This window comes from Giraffa tippelskirchi, chromosome 11 (assembly GCF_054371585.1).
Source record: "Giraffa tippelskirchi isolate mGirTip1 chromosome 11, T2T-mGirTip1v1.2.pri, whole genome shotgun sequence".
Lineage (NCBI taxonomy): Eukaryota > Metazoa > Chordata > Mammalia > Artiodactyla > Giraffidae > Giraffa > Giraffa tippelskirchi.
The window spans coordinates 3600614-3619489 of record NC_137285.1 but is presented as its reverse complement, the minus strand read 5'-3'; the positions used below and the strand labels follow the sequence as shown (position 1 = coordinate 3619489).

Sequence of the window (18876 nt, the reverse complement as noted above, 5' to 3'; positions counted from 1 at the left end):
CTAGAGAGCAGCACCCCCGTCCGCAGCTAGAGAAAAGCCCACGCACAGCAACAAAGACCCAGCACAGCCAAAAATAAATAAATGAATAAAAATTTGAAAATGGAATGTCAGGGAGACCCCAGCTTGGGGGTACAGGGGAAATGCTCACAGGAGAAGAGGCCCGAGTAGGAGTCCCTGTCGGGGGAATGAAGTCAGAGAGAGATGAAAGGACGCAAAGGATGCTCCAGGCATGGAGCACGGGATGCTGGATGCACGGAAGCAGGGATAAGCGCGGCAGGTCCTGGGAAGCACAGGCAGCTTGGTTTTGCTGGAGCATAAAGCAAGAGGTGATGGGGAACGAGGCTTGGGGCGGGCGGAGCACAAGCTGAGGCCTTGGACTTGATCCTGAGGGTACCAGGGAGCCACCGAGGGCTTTAAGCAGAAGCTGCCTGGGCCGATTTGTGTTTCAGAAAGATTACTCGGGCCCCAGCCTTGATTCAGGGCCCCAGGGCCAGGCCTAGTGTGTCTGGGGGCATCTCTACAGGGACTCTTCGCAAGGGCGCCATGTGCCTGCCCTGGAGTTCAGCTCCGGTCCCTGGCTTAGCAGGTGTGAGACCAAACTGAGATTTGGGGCAGAAGGATCTGTGCGTGGTTGGCTCCCCTCTGTCTCCCTTTCTGTTCAGGAAGCCCAGGTCGTGCGGGAAGTCTGGGGAAGTGGAAGAGAAGAGTCTGCAGACAGAATTCACATGGGGTAGGCGGGCAGAGGCATCCGGGAAAGATGCCTTACAGGACACTCAAGGAAGTGGGCAGCTCAGTGCTCCCCAGACTGTGTCCACAGAATACATTTCTAGAAGATCTATGGAATGCTGCCCACACCCCTCCCACCTGATCTAAAGGCTCTGAGAAGTCCTGCAACGAAGACATCTCTTCGATTTTGTTTAATATGGTGTTTCCCAAAGTTTTTGATGCGACGTCCTTTCATTCTCTGAACACCAGTGAACTTCCCCTGAAGGTGAAGAGCAGTAGATTTCGCCCGTCCTCCTCCTCCCCGGGGCCACACTGGTCCCTTGCAGGGACACCCGCCACATCTCTGAGCCTCCATTTCCTCCTCACCATCTCCTTCTAGGCAGTTGTCTTCTGTATTACGGGCTTCCCAGGTGGCACTAGTGGTAAAGAACCCACCTGCCAATGCAGGAGACGTGAGACATGCTGGTTCCATCCCTGAGTCGGGAAGGTCCCCTGGAGGAGGGCATGGCAACCCACTCCAGTATTCTTGCCTGGAGAATCCCATGGACGGAGGAGCCTGGAGGGCTACAGTCTGTGGGGTCACACAGAATCAGACAGGACTAAAGTGACTTAGCTCACATGCACGCTTCTCTGTTACGGCGTATGGTATGTCTTCTGTACTACACGGCCTCCTTTTAAAAGGGATCTTGTTTTTATTTTTATTTTTTTCAGTATTTGTTTGTTTATTTGGCTGCAGTGGGTCTTAGTTGAGGCATGTGGGCTCCAGCTCCCCAACCGGGGATTGAACCCGGGGCCCCTGCTTTGGGAGCTCAGAGTCACAGCCCCTGGACCACCAGGGGAGTCCCTAAAAGGGATCCTGTGTTTTCACCACCCCACCCGACACCCGGGGGTTCTAGTGCCCGGCGCAGAGCCAGGCACTGAATAAGTACATGAATGAGAGTCTCAAATGAGACCTGACTCTTCAATCGGGTTATTAGGAAATTAAGCAAATGAATGCCTACGAGATGAGTTTTACGTTAGTAAACTTTATAGCCCTGCTCACCTGTGAGGAACTAGTTTTTCATATACACTGTAATCCAAGGGTCTTACCCCCCACGGACTTGCCATGTGTCTAAAATTCCACCATTAGTCACTCATTTGCCTTAGGGCGCCAGAGACCCCAATTAAAATATAAATGTGTGACTTAGTGGTGTCTCCACTGGACTGCCAGTACCCCTGGCACAGCATCGTGCCATCATCACTAGTAATTTGTGCATCAGATCGATCCAGCAGAAAACCAATCCAGGTGAAAGAATTCAGAACTGAGAGGCTGCTCCATGGAAGAGGGAATAAAACCATGTTGCCGGAGATTCTAGAGGCGCAGGGAGCGTGAGTGGGGCTACATGGCGGGTTTGACGGCTGTCACACTGCCCCCATCAACCACTGCTCCCCTCTAGACAGGGCTGGGCCGGGTTCCTTACCTCCTAGGGTATCCAGGCCAGGCCCTTGGAGGGGGACAAGCCAAGGCTGGGAGGAGCCTCTGGCCCACTCTGCTCTGGGCTGCAGGTCGGCCCAGGGGGTCTGAGCTACGCTCTGCAGGAAGCCCCCATAGCGAAGCCCTCCTGGTCCCCTGGCCGGGCCACAGGGCTGAGGCCAGCTTGGCCAGCTACGGGCTTGGGACGGGACACTCCTGGGAATGGGCGCAGGAAAACAGGAAGGGGGTAGCTGCTGGCCACGGTCAGAATTCGGGCCTTCCTCCATTCCCTCAGCTCCTCACCTCATTCCACTCCCCCGAGGGAGCAGACCTGCTGGCCGGCAGCTTCTCTCCAGACCAGAGGAGAATGTGACAGGTCCCCCTCTTAGGGTTCTGATGCAAAGGGGCTTAAGAAAAAGTTGCCTCTTGGCCAGAGTCCATCCCTTCCTGCCCTCAGCGGCCCCCAGGAGGCAGCAGGTGGGGAAATCAGGGCTCCTCCTCCATCATGGTCTCCACTCACGCATCTCTTCCCATCCCCAGGTCTGCCACAGCTTCCTCATACTCGCCTCTCCTGCTGACACCAGCCTGTGGACACGTGGGTTTGATCATCCTCTCTTACCCCCAGGAGAGCAGGGACGCAGGTCCAGCAGCACCTATACATGTAGGCAGCTCATCTTTAATGAACATCCGTGGAACAAATGAAGGACGTAAGAACTGGGCCCAGTGGGGCTACTCTGGCAGTCCAGTGGTTAGGACTCCGAGCTTCCAAGGCGAGGGGGCAAGGGTTCGCTCACTGGTTGAAACCAAGATCCTGCAAGCCGTGAGGCTTGGGCCTGGGCCCAGAGCAAGGAAGGGCCTTTGCCAAGGTCACTTGAAAGTCAGCAGAGGGCCAGGTGCAGAACCCTGGCCTCCGTTCCCTGAGGCCAAGGCTCTTTCTGATTTCTTGCAGGTTGCGGCCACAGGGTAAATGCAAGGGCCCACCTTCCTCTGCAGGTACCTTCCCACACTGCCCAGAAAGGGGATAAGTTCCTTCATGGGCTCTAGACACACCCCCACCGCCCTGAAGCAATCATTTCCCAACTTAGGCAAGGGTTCAGCAAGCTTTTTCTGTAAAGGATCAGATACTAACTATTTTAGGCTTTGCAGAACATTCAGGTCTCTGACTCTTATTATAGCACAAAAAGCAGCCTGAAACGATGTGTCAGTGAACAGGCAAGGCTGTGTCCCAATAAAGCTTTATTTGCAAAAGCAGGCAGCGGGCCAGAGTTAGCAAATAAAAATACAGGACATCCAGTTAAGTTTGAATTTCAGTGTGCTGGATTTTATCTGCAACCCCCAGCTGGTGGGTTGTAGCATGCCGGCCCCGGCAGAGATTCTGGGGCGGTGTGAACCTCGGAAGCGACAGGGAAGGGCGCCGTCAAGGAGGGCCTGCCACGAGGCAGCACCAGGCTGGAAGGAGCCTCTGTGCACTATCTCCTTGCATCTTCCCAGCAGCCCTCTGAGGTAGCATGTGGGGTCCCCACTTTACAGACAAGGAAATGGGACTCAGAAGAAAAGTGAGGAGCCCAGGTTCCCATAGCTGCTGAGGAAGAGAGCTGGGATCCGATCTCAGCGCAGTCTGGCTGAGAGCCTGAGCTCCCCTCAACCAATCTCTCTGATACAAAAACCAAGTCTCAGAGAGGAAAGGGGGCAGGTCCGCGGCACACAGAACCAGGACGAAGGCCTCCTGGCCCCATCCTCGGAGCTGCCCACCACTTGTGTGTGTGAACTCACCTTATTGTTGACCTCTCAGATCACTTCCTATGTGTGCACGTACCTGCATGTGCTCACACAACACGAGGCCTGAAGCCACGGTCAGTTCTGGGGGGCTGCATCTTGTCTGGGAGCAGAAAGAGAGAGACGATGGGTTTGTTTATATGGAGTCATTTTGAACTGGGCGGAGCTTCTGCGCAATCGACACTGGGGCCCATGATTCTTCGCGAGGGAGGCTGTCCTGTGGTTTATAGGATGTTTAGCCACAAGCCTGGCCTCTACTCTCTCGAGGCCAGTAAGGGGCACACCCACCAGCTCTGTGTGACAACCAGCACTGTCTCGAGGTATTGCCGAATGTCCTGGGGCCGTGGGGAGGGGAGGGTGGGGACGAAATCGTCCCAGCTGAGAACTACCGATCTTGACTGACTCTGAGATACGTGTGTGCGTGCTAAGTCGCTTCGGTAGTCGTGTCAGACTGTGTGATCCTATGGACTGTAGTCTGCCAGGCTCCTCTGTCCGTGGGATTCTCCAGGCAAGAATACTGGAGTATGTTGCCATTTCCTCCCCCAGAGGATCTTTCTGACCCAGGCAGCGGACCCACATCTCTTGCATCTCTTGCATTGGCAGGCAGATTCTTTACCACTAGCGCCACCTGGGAAGCTCCAACTCTGAGATTTGAACCTCCTCGAAAGTCTCCTGAGGTTTCCTGTACTCACCCATCCTCCAGAGGCCCACGAACCTCCCCATGCCTTTGGCAGAAACATTCTGGCTATCTGACCAGTGTGATGGGGCAACCTGAAAAAGCGGGAGAAAGACTTTATCTTGGCCAAGCTGTGGGCACAGAATCAGCCCAGCCAATGTAAGCCGGGTTCTGGAGGCAGCAAATGATGCCTGGAGCTGGAAGCTTTGGGTCCTGTCTGTGCCCCGAGCACCCTAAGCTTGTTCAGAGGCCCACTCTGGGCCTGTCCGCATGGACCCACTCAGACACTGAAAGATGGTCTGGGAGGGGGTCTGTCTGTTCCGTGTTTAAACTCGGCCCACCCAGGTCCATCCCTCCAACAGGTGTTTGGGGGCTCCTCCTGCGGGCCCCTCGGAGGGAGGGGAGTGGAGGGAGTCGGGGGCCCGGGCCTGCTGCCGAGGGAGGAGGCCTGGATAGGGGATGGGGCTGTGGGAACCCTGCCACGTGGGTGGTGCTTCTCTGCCTCGGGCTGGGCTGGTGGAGAGAATGACCTCACCTGCTTGGAAGAGGCCTTGGTGGTTGCTTGGATCTGGGGTCGGGGAGGGGTCCTCACGGCCAGACGGAGAGGAGCTGGGGGGCTGAGAACGCCTCCCCCAGGCCTGGCAGTGGCTCAGCGTGGCTGCCTGTGGTCTGGCCCTGGAGCACGGACAGACCTCCGCCAGGGCTGGCACCCACTCAGCGGCCTCTTCCAGGGAAAGTGAGAGGGGCTGACGTGGGGGCTGACCTCATGCCCAGCCCCCACCCCCCTCCTCCAGTGCTTCCCTGAGGGTTCACTGCTGCTAGGAAGTGGGACCTCCTCAGGGGAGGGGGGTCCCTAGGGGGAGGGGCGGTGACTAGAGGATGTAGCAGGCTCAACTGAGTGGGGGGTCCTGGGGTACTCAGCCCGGGCCAGGGGTAGGAGAGGAAAGATGAAAAGGCCCCCCTTACACCCCAGTACCACCTCTGCAGCCTCCAGGAGAGCTGAGGTTTCCCTCAGGAGGGTAGCTGTGGAGGGGGGCTTTCGGAAGATCTGAAAATCAATCCGGAACAGATAGTCCTTGTGGTCAGGGCAGGAGGAGGCAGCTAGGACTCGGATAATCAGATGCTACCTGACTGGCCCACCCTGTGTGCCAGGCATTACGGCCTCTACTCCTCACAAAGGCCGTCGGAGAGTCGCGAGACAGAGGAGGAAAGTGAGGCCCCACAGGGCAGAAACTTGCCCGAGCTCCCCCCGCTGGAAAGGACTGAGGCAAGATTCAAACCCAGGGTGTCAGAGCCCTGGCCCCATGCTGGGCGCTGTAGGTCAGCCCTTCTCAGACCCCAGTGAACAGGATCCTCTGAGACCCACATGGAAATGCAGCTTCCAACGGGCTTGTCCGAGCTGGGGCCACGACTCTGGATGGTTGTTGTTCATTTGGCTGGCTGGGTCTTTTTATTTGCAACACATAGGATCTAGTTCCCTGACCAGGGATCGATCCTGGGCTCCCTGCATGGGGAACGTGGAGTCTCAACCACTGGGCCACCAGGGAAGCTCCAAGATTCTGTATTTCTTAACTCCCAAGAACTGTGGACGTGGCTGGTCTCATTTTACGTAGTGTAACGTGGTTAAGTGCCCAGCATGGGCCTACTATTTTTATTATCCATGTAAAGTGCCTACTGCATGCTCTGTGCATAGTAGGTACGCAACCAACAGTAGGTGTCATTATCCTTGTGAAACATGATCATATAAAGGAAGAGCTTGGTGAATTCCAGAGCCCTGTGTGAATATATGATTGGAGCTAAAATGGACTTAGGACGGTCAAACTGAAGGAGTCAAGGAAGATTTCATGGAAGAGGTAACATTTGAGCTGGGCCTTGGAGGACCAGAATTTCCCACGTAGCAAGGGAGGAAGGGCTTTCTCGACAAAGGCAAGAGGCAGAGCAAAGGTGTCGAGCGGTGATCAGATGGGACATTTAACAGACCACCACGCCACGTGGCCAGAGGAAGGGAGGCGGCCGCGTCGGGGAGGTCAGCTGAGAAGGTGAAGCCGGCAGTGTGATTTGCAAAATGAAAACGCAGGGCTCCTTCGAGGGGGTAGACGGGTGTGTGAGTGTGCTGGGGCGGCTGTAACATTCCCACAAACTGGGTGGCTTGAACAGTTTCCTCTCTCACAGTTCTGGAGGCTGGAAGTCCTAAATCAAGGGGTTGGCAAGCCTGAGCTCCCTCTCAAGGCTCCAGCGGAGGATCCGCCCCGCCTCTTCCAGCTTCTGGTGGCCCCAGGCATTCCTCGGCGTGTGGCTGCATCTGCCTTCGCCTGGCCCATCTCCTCTCCTGTCCTCTGTGTGTCTCTTATAAGGACACTTGTCCTTGCGCTGCCGGCTCACTTGAAAACTCCCGAGATGACCTCACCTCGAGATATCCCTAACTCAGTGACATCCGCAGAGATTCTTTTCCCAAATACGGACACGACTGCCCAGGTTCCAGGGATTCTGACGTGGACGTGTGTGTTCCCGGGACGAGGGGCGGGGGGGACACCGTTAAATCCCTGCAGCGGGTGATGCCCCTTCTCCAAGGCGGTGGAGGGGGAGCAAAGCAGGTGGAGGTGGAGGGCTGCCCGCATCTGCTCTTGGCCGTTGACGCACTCCTCTTTGAAGAGCCGTCCTCCTGGGGAACTGGGAGTATTCCAGCTGGCCTGGTGGGGCTGGAGAGGTGGGGCCCTGGTGAACGGTGGGGCCAGGAGAAAACCTGCTGACAGGTAGGGCCCTCTCCGGCTTTGATTCATTGACTGTCTGGGCAGGAGCTGGACGGAGCCTCTTGGAATTGCAAGAATGCCTCACACATATTTTCCTCCCAGCCAGCGGTTTTGTTCTCAGCCAGCAGAGAGGGCCTGTCTGCTCAGCCTCTCATCCCCTCTCCCGTCTGCGGCTCCCCCCGCACGCCGCCCACCGCTCCCACCGGGGACATCCTCTCCTCGCCGCCGTCACTGAGGCTGGAGTGGGCAGGGTCTGACCGCGTCCTCATAATTGAAATATTTGGCCCCTGAAGCCCGGCCAGGGCAGGGCGGTGCTTCCCCCAAGTCAAAGCGACAGATTCAAGCTGGGCTCTGCTCGGGCCGGAGGGAGCACGGGAAGTGTCCTGGACGCTGAGGCAGGGGGGCCCCAGGGGATCCGAGTAGCCTCGGAAGGAAGTGGGGAGATAGGCTGAAGGCCCACGGACCCCCCAAACCCCCGTCTTCATCACAGCACCTCCATCCTACCCAGTCTCCTCTTGTACACCTGGCATCGCTCTGGCCCCACAGAATCTTCCAGGAGGAAGGAATTCATCTGATGTCCATTAGATGATGTAGGCATATTGTACATCAGTAAAAATGTCTTTGGAAATTCTGGGGATGGGGGAACTTCTGAAGCATGCTCAGCACTCTCAGGATCCCGTTCACTCCTGGTGTCAGGCCAGGGCCTTGGTCTGTAACCGTGTCATCCGGGGCTTTCATTGAACCCCGTCACTGGATTTGTAGTAGATACTGAGCCTTTGCTTTTGCAACGACCGCTGCAGAAACAGCTCCTAGGAATTCGCTCACTGCGGGTGGGACCCATCACATCACCCACTACCCCTGTGGGTCTCCAGGGAGGAAGCCCCTTCAGAACCCAGTCCCAGGACAGGCTGTTTTCTGTGAGGCTCAAGAAAACCTCCTCCTTTCTAACGATGAGAATTGCATAATAGATCACATTTCCCTTTTTCCTTCAGCTGCCAGGAATCTCAGAGCCAACTCTGAAACTCAGCCATGGTCATTATAGCCCCTTGTGATGGGAAGCACGTATTTCCTTTGTCTCTGTGGCAGTGCTCTCTGCCTCTGTCTTCTCCGACGCTGGTCCTCTTTATCAGGATTTTTATGACGTGCCTTCTGGTGTAAGATGGTCTGTGCGCTCCTTAGGACAGAGAGGACTGTAAATACGGAAATAAATATTAGCTGTTTCCATTATGACGTTAATTTTATGGCTGAAAATGTGGTTGTTTAGCATGATAACATGATTCCCCTTACCGCCTAGTCTGAATTTAGGGCAGAGGTGACCGAGGAAAGTCTTTTTTTTTTTTTTATTGTGGTAAAAGTCACAGAATATAAAACATACCATATTAATCATATTTAACTGTACATTTCAGTGGCCCTGAGTCCATTCACATTGTTGTGCAACCGTCACCATCATCTATCTGACCTGGGAAAGTCTTTCTTCCACCCATAACCCTCGAGCTCCTTGGGTATATAGCCTGGCCTGTAGAGTCTTGACCAGGTGAGTGGACAGATGATGATCATAAGGATGAGCAAATATAAAGAGCCTCTCTCAACAAGCTGTCTTCTCTGTCCCTTTGCCTCCCAGGGCCTCAGTTTCCCCATCTGTAAAATGAACTTGTTATCTAGTCCCATCCTCAGAATGATTGGGAGTATCTCTTGATGGGTAAGAAACTGCACTGTAAGCTGTGAAGTGCAGGGCCATCAGAGAGCTGCGCCCCCAGCAGCCTCGTGGGATGAGAGGGGAGGGTCTCTCCTGTTGACCTCCTGAGAGCCAGGATGGGAGAAAACTCAGCTGGGCACCCAGGCTGCCCTGGCTCCTCTCTGGGCTGGTCTCCTCCAGGCCTGTGGCTCAGGGTAGCATCAGACGACCAATCCCATGAAAGTTTGTCTGCCCTGTTCCCCCGCTTCCTCAACCTGGCCCCCCCAGCCCAGGACTCAGCATCATCACTCACTGCTGTCCCCTGCAGTGATGGCCCCAGGGTCTGAGCTGGGTTCTCTTTTCTCCATCTCCTCATCGCAGTGCCTCTAGCTCCCTGCCCTCGGGTGCCTTTCGGCAGCCTGGAAAGTCAATAGATAGATGACATCCGCCGCTGTTTCACAGATAAGAGAGCTGAGCTCACCCGGGAGGTCACAGGACCGCACGCACAGCAGCAGCACCATAGGGACCCAGGCCTCAAGGGCGTGGCCTTCCCAGCAGAGCAGGGGGCGGGGAGGGGGGTGCTTTCTTCCTCCCCTCCACCAGCTGTTTCATCCTTTACGGGAGGGTCACCCATGACCAGTTAACCATCTTTGGTTCCTCTGGCCAGGATGGGGCACGTTAGGGCAGAGAACAGAAAACCCGCCCTCTCCTGGGGTGAGAACTCACCTCGGAGGGGAGGAAAGACCCCGGGGCTGGGCCCAGCCAGCCCTCAAGACGGCACCGAGGACCTGACGCCCCTGGGCCTCCCTCCTCTCTGGGCTCTGGCATTCACTGTGTTTCTCTCTAGTAAAGGTTTCTTTTCAAAAGCTTCAACCTCGTCTCCCACGAGAGAAGGAGAGCTGGGGGACGCTGAGAGCTGTGGCCTGCGGAGGGGATTCAGCCAATCCCCTCGCCCCTACCAGGACTTTTAGGAGGAAAACCCACAAACAGCATGGGTCTGGGGGCTCCCAGAGGGCCCCCAGCCTCTCCCTCCCGGGCAGCCCACCTCCCTGTTGCCCTTGGAGACCTGCGCTTGGCGTCTTGCTGTCCTGGCGGAGGAGGGAGCGGTGGAAGAGGGGCAGGGCGGCCCTTCTTGGCCGTTACGGTACACTCACATCACCTGGGCTCCAGGGCAGATTTCAATCCGGCAAGATTCCACCCCCTCACCACCCAGATGTGCCAAACTGAAACCTGCCCTTTAACAAGAAGCGGTGATGAGGCCTTTGTGACCACTGCCAGGCGAGGCCAGTGCAGCTGCGAGTCTAGGCCCTTCACTGCACAGAGAGCAGCAGAGACCAGAGGGTCTCTGCCTGCTGGGCAGCGGGGGCATCTCTCCACCTTGGCTCAGCACCTCCTCTGTGCTGCTTCCATCAGTGAGCACAGACACACACACACGTACACACACAGTCCTGTCCCACTGGCCTGCAAGCGCGCACACACACGCACGCTCAGTCACTGTTCCCCTGGGCTGGGAGCTCCCAGAGGCGTGAACTCGATCCTATGGGCCTTTGGAAACCGAAGCTCGACCTGCCATTGACAAACATTCCTGAAAGAGCTCGTAGGCGGCTCTCAGAAAACTCCACACAGCCCCGAAGGCATCTCAGCTGGGGGATCCCTGGGCCCAAGCCCCAGAGCAAAGGACCAAGAGACGCTGGAGGCTTCTCTGGAGCCCCTAAATCTGTGGTCATCTGGTTCCAGACTCTCTTGTCCCCCAAGGAAGGGGTCCCAGGTGGCTGGGAAGAAGGTTACAGGGAAACGGGGCCCCCAGGTGTGAGGCAGGAACAGGGGCACCAGTGGGAGAGCCGGAGAGGGCCTCCTGGCGACCCCCACTTTGTTCTGAGTGCGCCCATGTTCTGCCCACCCTTCCCCTCTAACGTGTACACCCTGGCCCAGTGGAAGCACCCCCTCTTCCCACCGGCCTGCCCCCCCGCCCAGTGTCCAGGACAGAGACGGGCCTCTTGGGCCCCATCCCCCCATAAGGATACAATCCACCAAGCTTGCCAAGAGCAGATTCTTTATTAATTTCTCTTTTTTTCTTTAAAAAAAAAAAGGTATTCCTTCAGTATAAAAAATAAATATCTTAAATATGGACATTGAATAAATAAAAATAATCTATCAGTATGAAACATTCCCACAGGGTACATTCATCAAAGAGGAATTTGTCCCCCAAGGCCAAGTCCTTTCCAGCAGAAAGGAGGGAGGGAAACAGGAAGGATGCACGGAGCTCGCCATGTGGATGAGGGGGTGCCCAGGTACGGGGGGGCGGGGAGGGGATGGGGGTGAGGGGGGGGTCCAGAAGTAAAAGGCATCTGTACCATCTGAAGGGAAGCTAATTTCTCGCTTGGTTCTGGCCTCCAGCCCCACGCGTGATGTCTATCGTGGAGAGCCCCAAGGCAGAGCTGCACTTCTATCTGGGGGCACGTCCCCAGGGAGGGGACAAGAAGAGGGGGACAAGGACAAGGAGGAGGAGAGACAAATAAATAGTGGTGCTTTCTCGTTTTAAATTTCTTTTTTAAATAAATAAGGTCCCCAGTACCGCTCTTTCAATCAACTGCAAAAAAAAAGACAACAGTCCCACCCCTCCTCTGCTGCCCTTTCCTCCGCGGGCCGGGGTCGTGACCCAGGATGCAGGTGCGAGTCAAAACCAGCAGATGAAATAAAGGAGGAAGTGGACAGCTTCCTGCCCTGCCAAGCTTTTCCCACACAAGTTTCCAAAATTCAGAGATGCTGTGCAAAGTGGGTGCCCATCTGTCAGACGGGGTCTGCAAAGAGCACTGAGGCTGGGGGGCGGTGAGAGGCAGAGCCAGGGCCGGGCCTGGGGAGGGGTGGAAGTGGGGTGAATCGCTGGTCCCCCAAGCCTCCGAGGCTGCCCAGGTGGGCCTGGCGCCAAGAGTCTGTGTCCAGGGGTGATGAGATGACGGGAGGCCAGGCGGCCCCAAGCCTTCCGAGCCGCGTTCACGGGAGGACCAGAGTGATGGGGGGACAGCAGGCTGAGATCCTGGACAAGGCTGGGGGTGACCCTCTTTAAGACGGTGTCGGAAAGCATGTAACCCATCGTGGTCTGCTCTGCCACCCGCTGCAAAACTCTTGCCAATGGGATGGGCAACTCCCACCTCCAGCCACGACCCCGGGTCTTCGGGCCTGCCTGCCACCTGCCCACCTTGCCGTCCCGATGGGCACTGGGCACAGGTAAAGTGCTTAGAGGAGACAGAGAGGTGCAAAGTGAGTGCAAAAGTACCATAATCGCGCTGGCTGAACGGCAAGGCTCACCGCCCCGCTCAGGGTTTGAGAAGAAGCCAGAACCCTGATCTTAGCAGCTGCCCCAGCTCCCAGACCGGAGGGCGTTGCTTGGCTTGCCTGGCCCCGGCACAAAGGAACAGGATCGGGTTCCCTGCCTGGGAACCCAGACATGGGTGGGGGTGTGGGGGGAGGTGGGGCAGGAGGGACCACAGCTTCCTGGTCTGTGTCCCGAGGCCTCCTCATCCTCCTCCCCGGGGCCACCCCGGCTTCCCGAGAGGCAGCCAGGCCCCCTCGCCCTCTGTGGGTGTTCGGGCCACCAGAGGAGGCGCCTCCCACTGGGTGCTGGTCAGGACAGTTCCAGGGCCCCTCGACTGCTGGTCTAGAGGTGGCCGGGGCAAAAGAGACAGCGGCAGCTTGCCTCGCCCAGGGCTTCGTCTCCACCGTGAAGGTCGCCTCCAGCAGCACAGTCCCAGGGGTCACCGAGAACGCTGTTGAATGAGCCCCTTGGAGCCAAGGAGCATGACGGCCCCCAGAGCCGCTCACAGTTGCAGCGGGGGTTGGAGTCGGGTCCCCTGCCCCCCACCCAGACTGACCAGTTCTCTCAGCTCCTAACCCTTCTCTGAGCCTCACCTGTAAGGCTCACCCTACCTTGTAACATCTTTGACTTGCAGACCAGGTCCTGTGAAGGCCTGGCCCCCAGCTCCCGTAGGAGGAGCCGTCATATTATTTCCGTTGGAGAGAGGGGAGCAGGGAAAGGGGGGGTGAACTTTTGCCATTTGAAGCACCAATAAGTTAATATAAATAGGGCATCAAAATAAATAGACAATCATGCTGAGTCAGGCGCACGGCACTCTCGGCTCTCAGGCTTCCTGAGACCCTGACCTCAACTCCCGCCGTCCCCCTGCTCCAGGGACCAGCAGCGGATGGCCTCTGGTGGCCCTGGCGTACCTCTGTGTGACCTCACGGGGCCTCGGTGGGCCTCAGAAGGGAGCCGCCACTGACCTACTCCATCCGCACACCCTCGCCCACAAGACTCTGGATCCCCTCAGAACCTCCTTACCTGACTTTGCAACCTGCCTGGCCCCCACACATCCCACCTCCAGGTCCAGCCCCTAGACCCCACGGTCAGCGAGGATGGCAGGACAGACTTTGGGCTCAAGGAAGGAGAGCCCGTCAAGCCTTTCAAGGGCCTCTCTTCCTTCCCTGGCCTTCACGTAGCCTCTCTCTGCCTCCCCGAGAGCCTGGAGGGCCCATGGCCTCCTTCTGGAACCTTCCACCTGACAGCAGTAGGCCTGAACGCCCCAGTCACGCCCAAGCAAGGCAGCATCTCAAACCACAGCTCCCGTTCTAGACTTCCAACTAGCCATACCTGTAGGGGCTAAGGATCCTTCTGGATCCTTAGCCCCTCCGGGCTGCCTGAGCTCTAACCAGACCTTTCAAGGTCAGCCAAGGCACTGATGGTAGTCATTCTGCTGGGGGAGGTGGTGCCGGATTAGTGCTCCCGACCCCTGCTGTCTCGCCCTGTGGTCAGGGTTTCCAGAGACAACTTGTGCGGTTTGCTCACGAAGACCCTGGCTGAGGGGATGAGTCGGGGGGAAAAATCCAGCCCAACACCAAGTGCCCAGCTGCAGTCTCCCAGAAGAAGGGGCGCCTTCCTTTCTAGTTGGCACCACATATACGTTCTGCCTTTGGGAGTTCTGGCTCTGCTCGGCTTCATGGGGGCCCACCCTGGAGGGGAGTGGACCAGCCAGGAACCCCTCGGGGGTCTGCCAGCGGCCCCCACTCGGGTCTGGCGGTGCTCTGGGCCACGGCCGCAGTTGGAGTGTCCCCTACTATCTAAGACCTCCCGTCTAGAAGGCCTGGGCCAGCACAGCGATGACCTGCTTATACTTCCCCAGGAGCTGACAGCCCAGCTTCTTCTTCTGGAAGACGTCCTTGCCAGAGGTGTCGGGGCCGTAGGTCACATCCACGTGGCTCACGTGGTACTTGCTGCACAGGCGGCAGAGCACGTTGCTGAGCAGGCCCCGCAGGACGTCGGCCGTGCTGTTCAGCTTGCTGTGCAGGCCGTGAGCGTAGGGGTTGAGGACCTTCTGGTCCCGCGTGATGTTGCCCAGGGAGGCACCCAGGTACGCGATGATGCGGTACAGCTCCACCAGCCGGGCCTTCTCCGTGCCGTTGGCGTGGAAGGGCGGGAAGTCGGTCACGTTGGGGCTGCACAGCTTGTCCAGGTTGTTGGGGAAGGGCTCCCCCTGGGCCGTGTACTGAGGAGCAGAGGGGCAGAGGGGAGGTGACGTGGGAGGCAGGGATGGCTGCTCCAGCCCTGCCGCCCAGCCTGTGGTCAAGCACCCCCCTGCATGCGCACACACACACACAGGGGCTTGAGAACCCAATCACTTGCCCTGCAGGCATCTCAGGACTGTCCTGAGAGCCAGAAGCAGCGGTGGGCGTGAATGCACTTGGTAAAGCATCCAGCCTCTATCCCACGCAAGGAGGTACCCTCCTCGTCACCCGTATCAGGACCACAAGGGAGAGAAGGGAAAATACCCGGTCTCACCTCCAGCACATGTGCACCACACACACTTGCCCTTTCACCCACCGCATTCACCCTCTTCCTGGGCGGCTCCGCACCCTGTCACCCACAGCCCGCTGTCTCTTTCAACAGCACCTCCCCGCTCCCTTCCACCGCCTCCTTCTGTCTCTCATCTGCCTCTCCCCCCACCAGGTGGACAAATCCCAACGCTATAAGTGCCAGCCCTGCCTGCCGCCTCTTCTCCGGGCATCTCTGCCCCCCCATCTACCTTGGCACCCTGGGAAGGAGGCTGGGCCTGGGCCGGGGGGGATGCGGAGGAAGCTGGGGGGAGTCTGGGTGTGGTGGGACAGAACCCCACACCCTTCCCTTCTCTGACCAGCCGCACCAGTGCAGGTCCCTGCTCGCAGACCCCAGCCCCTCCCTGCCTCGTTCCTTGGCACCCGGAGGGGGACACTTACATAGAGGATAAAGAGGCTGTTGGCACTGCTGTTGAGTTGTCCCAGCTGGTTCCTGATCTGGTTCATGAGGTTGCTGGGACACGGATGGCGGGTGGTGCAGGTGGCGTTGACCGGGGTGATGGGAAGGGGGCTCCCAGCCCCGTGTTTCCAGTGCAGAACCAGCAGCAGGGGCACGACTCCTGCGAACAAGTGGTGGGGAGCCATGAGCAGGGGGTGGGGGTGGCGGGCAGGGGCGCGCAAGCCGGCTTAGGGGAGAGCTTGCAACTCTGGTCCCGCGGGGACATTCCCCTCTCAGGCTCCAGCTCTCTCTCCTCCAGGTCTGGTGGTTTCTGATTTTTGCGATGTCCCTGCATCTGCCTCTCCAGATCTCTAACTCTCCTGTTTATCACTCCCTGCTCTCTCCTGAGGAGACCAAGGGGGACAGGACACGAGCTGTTCCTATCAGTTGGGAACCGGGTTCAGAGTGATACCAACCATCCAGGCCTCTGGATGGAGGGGGTGACACCCCAGGTCTCAAGGACAGGATCAGTTCTTAACTCCCCAGGATGGTCCAGATTCCTAAGTGTTACTTCATGCTCCTGTCTCCCAGAGGAATCTCCCACGAGGCCCACGGGGAGCAGGAGTTTCTGCTGACCCTCATCTCCCAAACTTGTCTCGTGATGTGGGTTCACTGGGCCCTTTTTCCCCTGATCCTGTCACCTCCCCCAGCTTCTCTGTGGTCCTCCTCCTCCAAATGTGGCCAGTCCCCTATCTGGGACCCTGGACTCCACCCCAGGTCTGCAACTCTGCCCCCTTCTCCAGCACCAGGGCATCCTTCAGAACCTCCCTTCCTGCTTCCTCGCTGCTCCTGGCTTCCACGCTCCACCCACACCCCCCACACTCTTGTTCAGTGGTCCCGATTCCAGGTTGCGGGTTAGGACAAGGAGAATCCTGGGGTTCCACAGACTCCCCCAGAGCCTTCGAGAGGGAGAGGGAAAGGTGCAACCAGGAAAGAAAAAAAAAGGAAAAGGTCGCAGGCAGCCAGGTGGGCGGGGGAGGGAGGGAAGTCAAAGGTGAGAGGGAGAGGGCAGAGCTGTCCAGGCCTGTCCAGGAGCGCCCCTCCCCGCTGGGGGGGGGGGCCCTGCTTGCCACCCACCCTACTCTGCTTTCCAGGCGACCCCGCAGCAAGGGCTAGGGTCGGGGACCTGCGGGAGTTGGAGAAGCGAGGAGACTGGAGGAAGGGGAGGCGCTCTGGAGCCCGTTCCTCGGCTGGGACACTGCAGCCTCGACTTCACTTCTGGGTGCCCTGTGCCTCCCAGCATCTCCAGGCAGGGCTCAGGGCCCAGGATGGCTGGCGGGGGGGCGGGGGGTGCCCCACACCCCGGGCTCACCTAGCAAGACCACAGCTTTCCGGGCTCTAGCAGATGGAGGCGGCACCTGCTCCCGTCCCGGGCCGGAGTTTGCGAGCTGCTCGGGCGGCCGGCGCCCCTCCCAGGGAGCAGCCGGGGACGCGGTTGGAAAAGAAAGCGGAAAGAAAGAAAAAGAAAGAAAAGAGGGAGGGTGAATCCCGGAGAAAGCTGAGCGGGAAGAGCAGCGGCGAGAGTGGCAGGAGCGAGGAAGAGGAGGAGGAGGAAGGCAGCGGCGCCCCCTGCCTGGCCCGCCAACCTGCGAGCCCCGGGGCGGGCTGGGCGCGCGGTGCCGGGACCATGTGCCTGCGCTCGCTCCCCGCGGCCGCCACCCGGCGTCTCCGGCGGCCCCGGGCTCCCGGCTGCGCGGGCGCCCCAAGTGTCCGTGTGTCTGCGGCGGGTGGGTGTCCCGCTCGCGATTGCCAGGGGCCCCAAGTTTGCCGCTGCGCCCGCGGCCGGGGCTCCCGGCGGAAGCCAGCCCGGGGCGGGGGGCGGGTGGATTTACCTGCCGCCAAGACCTTCATTATGGGCTGCACTCCAGAGGGCCTTGAAGGAGACCTTAGATGCCGGCAGTTTTCAGAGGTTCATGCTCAAATGGGGAATTTGCCTGATTTATATACTGGAGCCTGTGTTGTAAGACAGAGAGAGAAACAGCTATATTTAGCAGGGATCCCCGGTCCAGGAAGTTGTTTGAGGTGCATCATAGGAAATTATGAATGGAAGAAAGTGAGAGTGAAGGGGGGGGCAGTGAGGGGGGAGGGTGGGGAGAGCAGACTTTTTCCCTCTTCTAAGAATTTGATTGATAAAATTATAATGAACTCTTCAACAAAACAGCCTGCGGTTTTCCTGAGCGGCTTGCCCTGGGAGTTGTTTGAAGATGAGGAGGGGAGGGAGGGTCCCCGAGTCGTCAGGGTCCCCCCTCCCCCAGGGGAAGTGGGCGCCCCAGACAACCCTGACTCACCTGGGTTTGGGGAGGTGGCTTGAAACTAGGCAAGGAGATGGAAGCTGACACCTGCAGCCCCCTGGTCAAGGGGTTGGGAGGGGGGCCGTGGGGAGAAGGCAGGCCGGGGCTTGGCTGAGAAGGAGGTTCCAGGAAGAGGGGCTGGGGCCCTGGCGTGGACTTTAGACGGTAATAAAGTGAAACTGAACGTGGGCCCTGGAAGCCACCTCGGGGATGGCCTCCTCCATCCTGCCCGCTGCCACAGGGCAAAGCGGGGCTCCCAAGGGGACAGGTTGCCCCAGGTCCCACACGGTCAGGCCTCCTGAGTGCCATCAGCAAGCTGGCGCTGCTGACCAGGGGGTACCAGGGGGGCCCAGGAGGGGGCTGGCAAGATGAAAGCTGAGGGGCTGCTGTGACTGCCTTCTCTGGGGAGACCCTGGGGAGGAGCTTCTGGGAAGGTGTGGTGTGTCTGGTGTTTGCCCAACCTCTCGGCACCCTTCCAGGGAGGGTGGTCCTGCATTTCCATGTTGAAAGGACATTTGAAGCAGAGACTTAGCCAACTGAACCCAGGCTTGCTCCTCAGGATGCGGAGGGATGGTCGGGGAGAGCAGAAGCGGCTTGAAGGGCCCTTGGGGCTCAGAGCAGAGTGATGGCCCCCTAAAGGCGCTTCTGGAGCCTCTTAGGCAGAGTCACAGATTCTGGTGTCTTTGGTGGCAGGTAGGTTCGGAAATGAATGAGGGGCAGGAAAGAATGGTGAGGACTAGGAAGAATGAGCAGGGCAACCCCTCCCCATTAAAAAGCATTCAAAAAAGAAAAAACAGAGGTGGGGGAGTGCTGGCCAGGCACATATCTGGGGCCACACTGTCCCTAAAGTTGCCAGGGGCGCCCCCATCCCAGGAGATTCTCCTGCCCCTGGGATCCACCTTGGCCCTCCCTCCTGACCCTGAGCAGCCAGCCGGGTGGGAGAGTTGGTTCTCCAAGGCCGGGGAGCCCCGCAGCCTTTCCTTGGCTCCCAGTTCCCTCAACCATCCCCCCCCCCGCCCCATGCCCCCAGCTCCCGCCTCTTGCCACATCCCGGACCTGCCCAGCCAGGCGTTCCTTCCTCCCGCTTCGTGCCAGGACGAGCCCTCCTGCAGCTGCCGTGCCCCCTCCCCCCACACACACGCCCTGCCCTCTCCAGGCTGCTTCCTCCCTCTCTCCCAGCAGGGCCTGGACGTGGGGCTGATAA

At 58.5% G+C, this 18876-nt stretch overlaps 1 protein-coding gene across 1 annotated transcript; it reads right to left on the bottom strand.

Moving 5' to 3' along the window:
- Nucleotides 1–11830: 11830 nt before the first annotated feature.
- LIF (LIF interleukin 6 family cytokine) lies at nt 11831–17291 on the bottom strand. Its single transcript, XM_081542594.1, has 3 exons — nt 17214–17291; nt 15324–15502; nt 11831–14596 (listed from the first exon to the last, which is right to left on the bottom strand). Exons 1-3 carry the CDS (start codon nt 17230–17232, stop codon nt 14186–14188), a joined length of 609 nt encoding a protein of 202 aa, XP_081398720.1. The 5' UTR covers nt 17233–17291; the 3' UTR covers nt 11831–14185.
- Nucleotides 17292–18876: the final 1585 nt, after the last annotated feature.

Coding starts and splice junctions, on each gene's coding strand:
- LIF (XM_081542594.1), bottom strand. Junction 14,597..15,323: donor ACAGCCTCTTTATCCTCTAT/GTAAGTGTCCCC, acceptor TCTGCTCCTCAG/TACACGGCCCAGGGGGAGCC.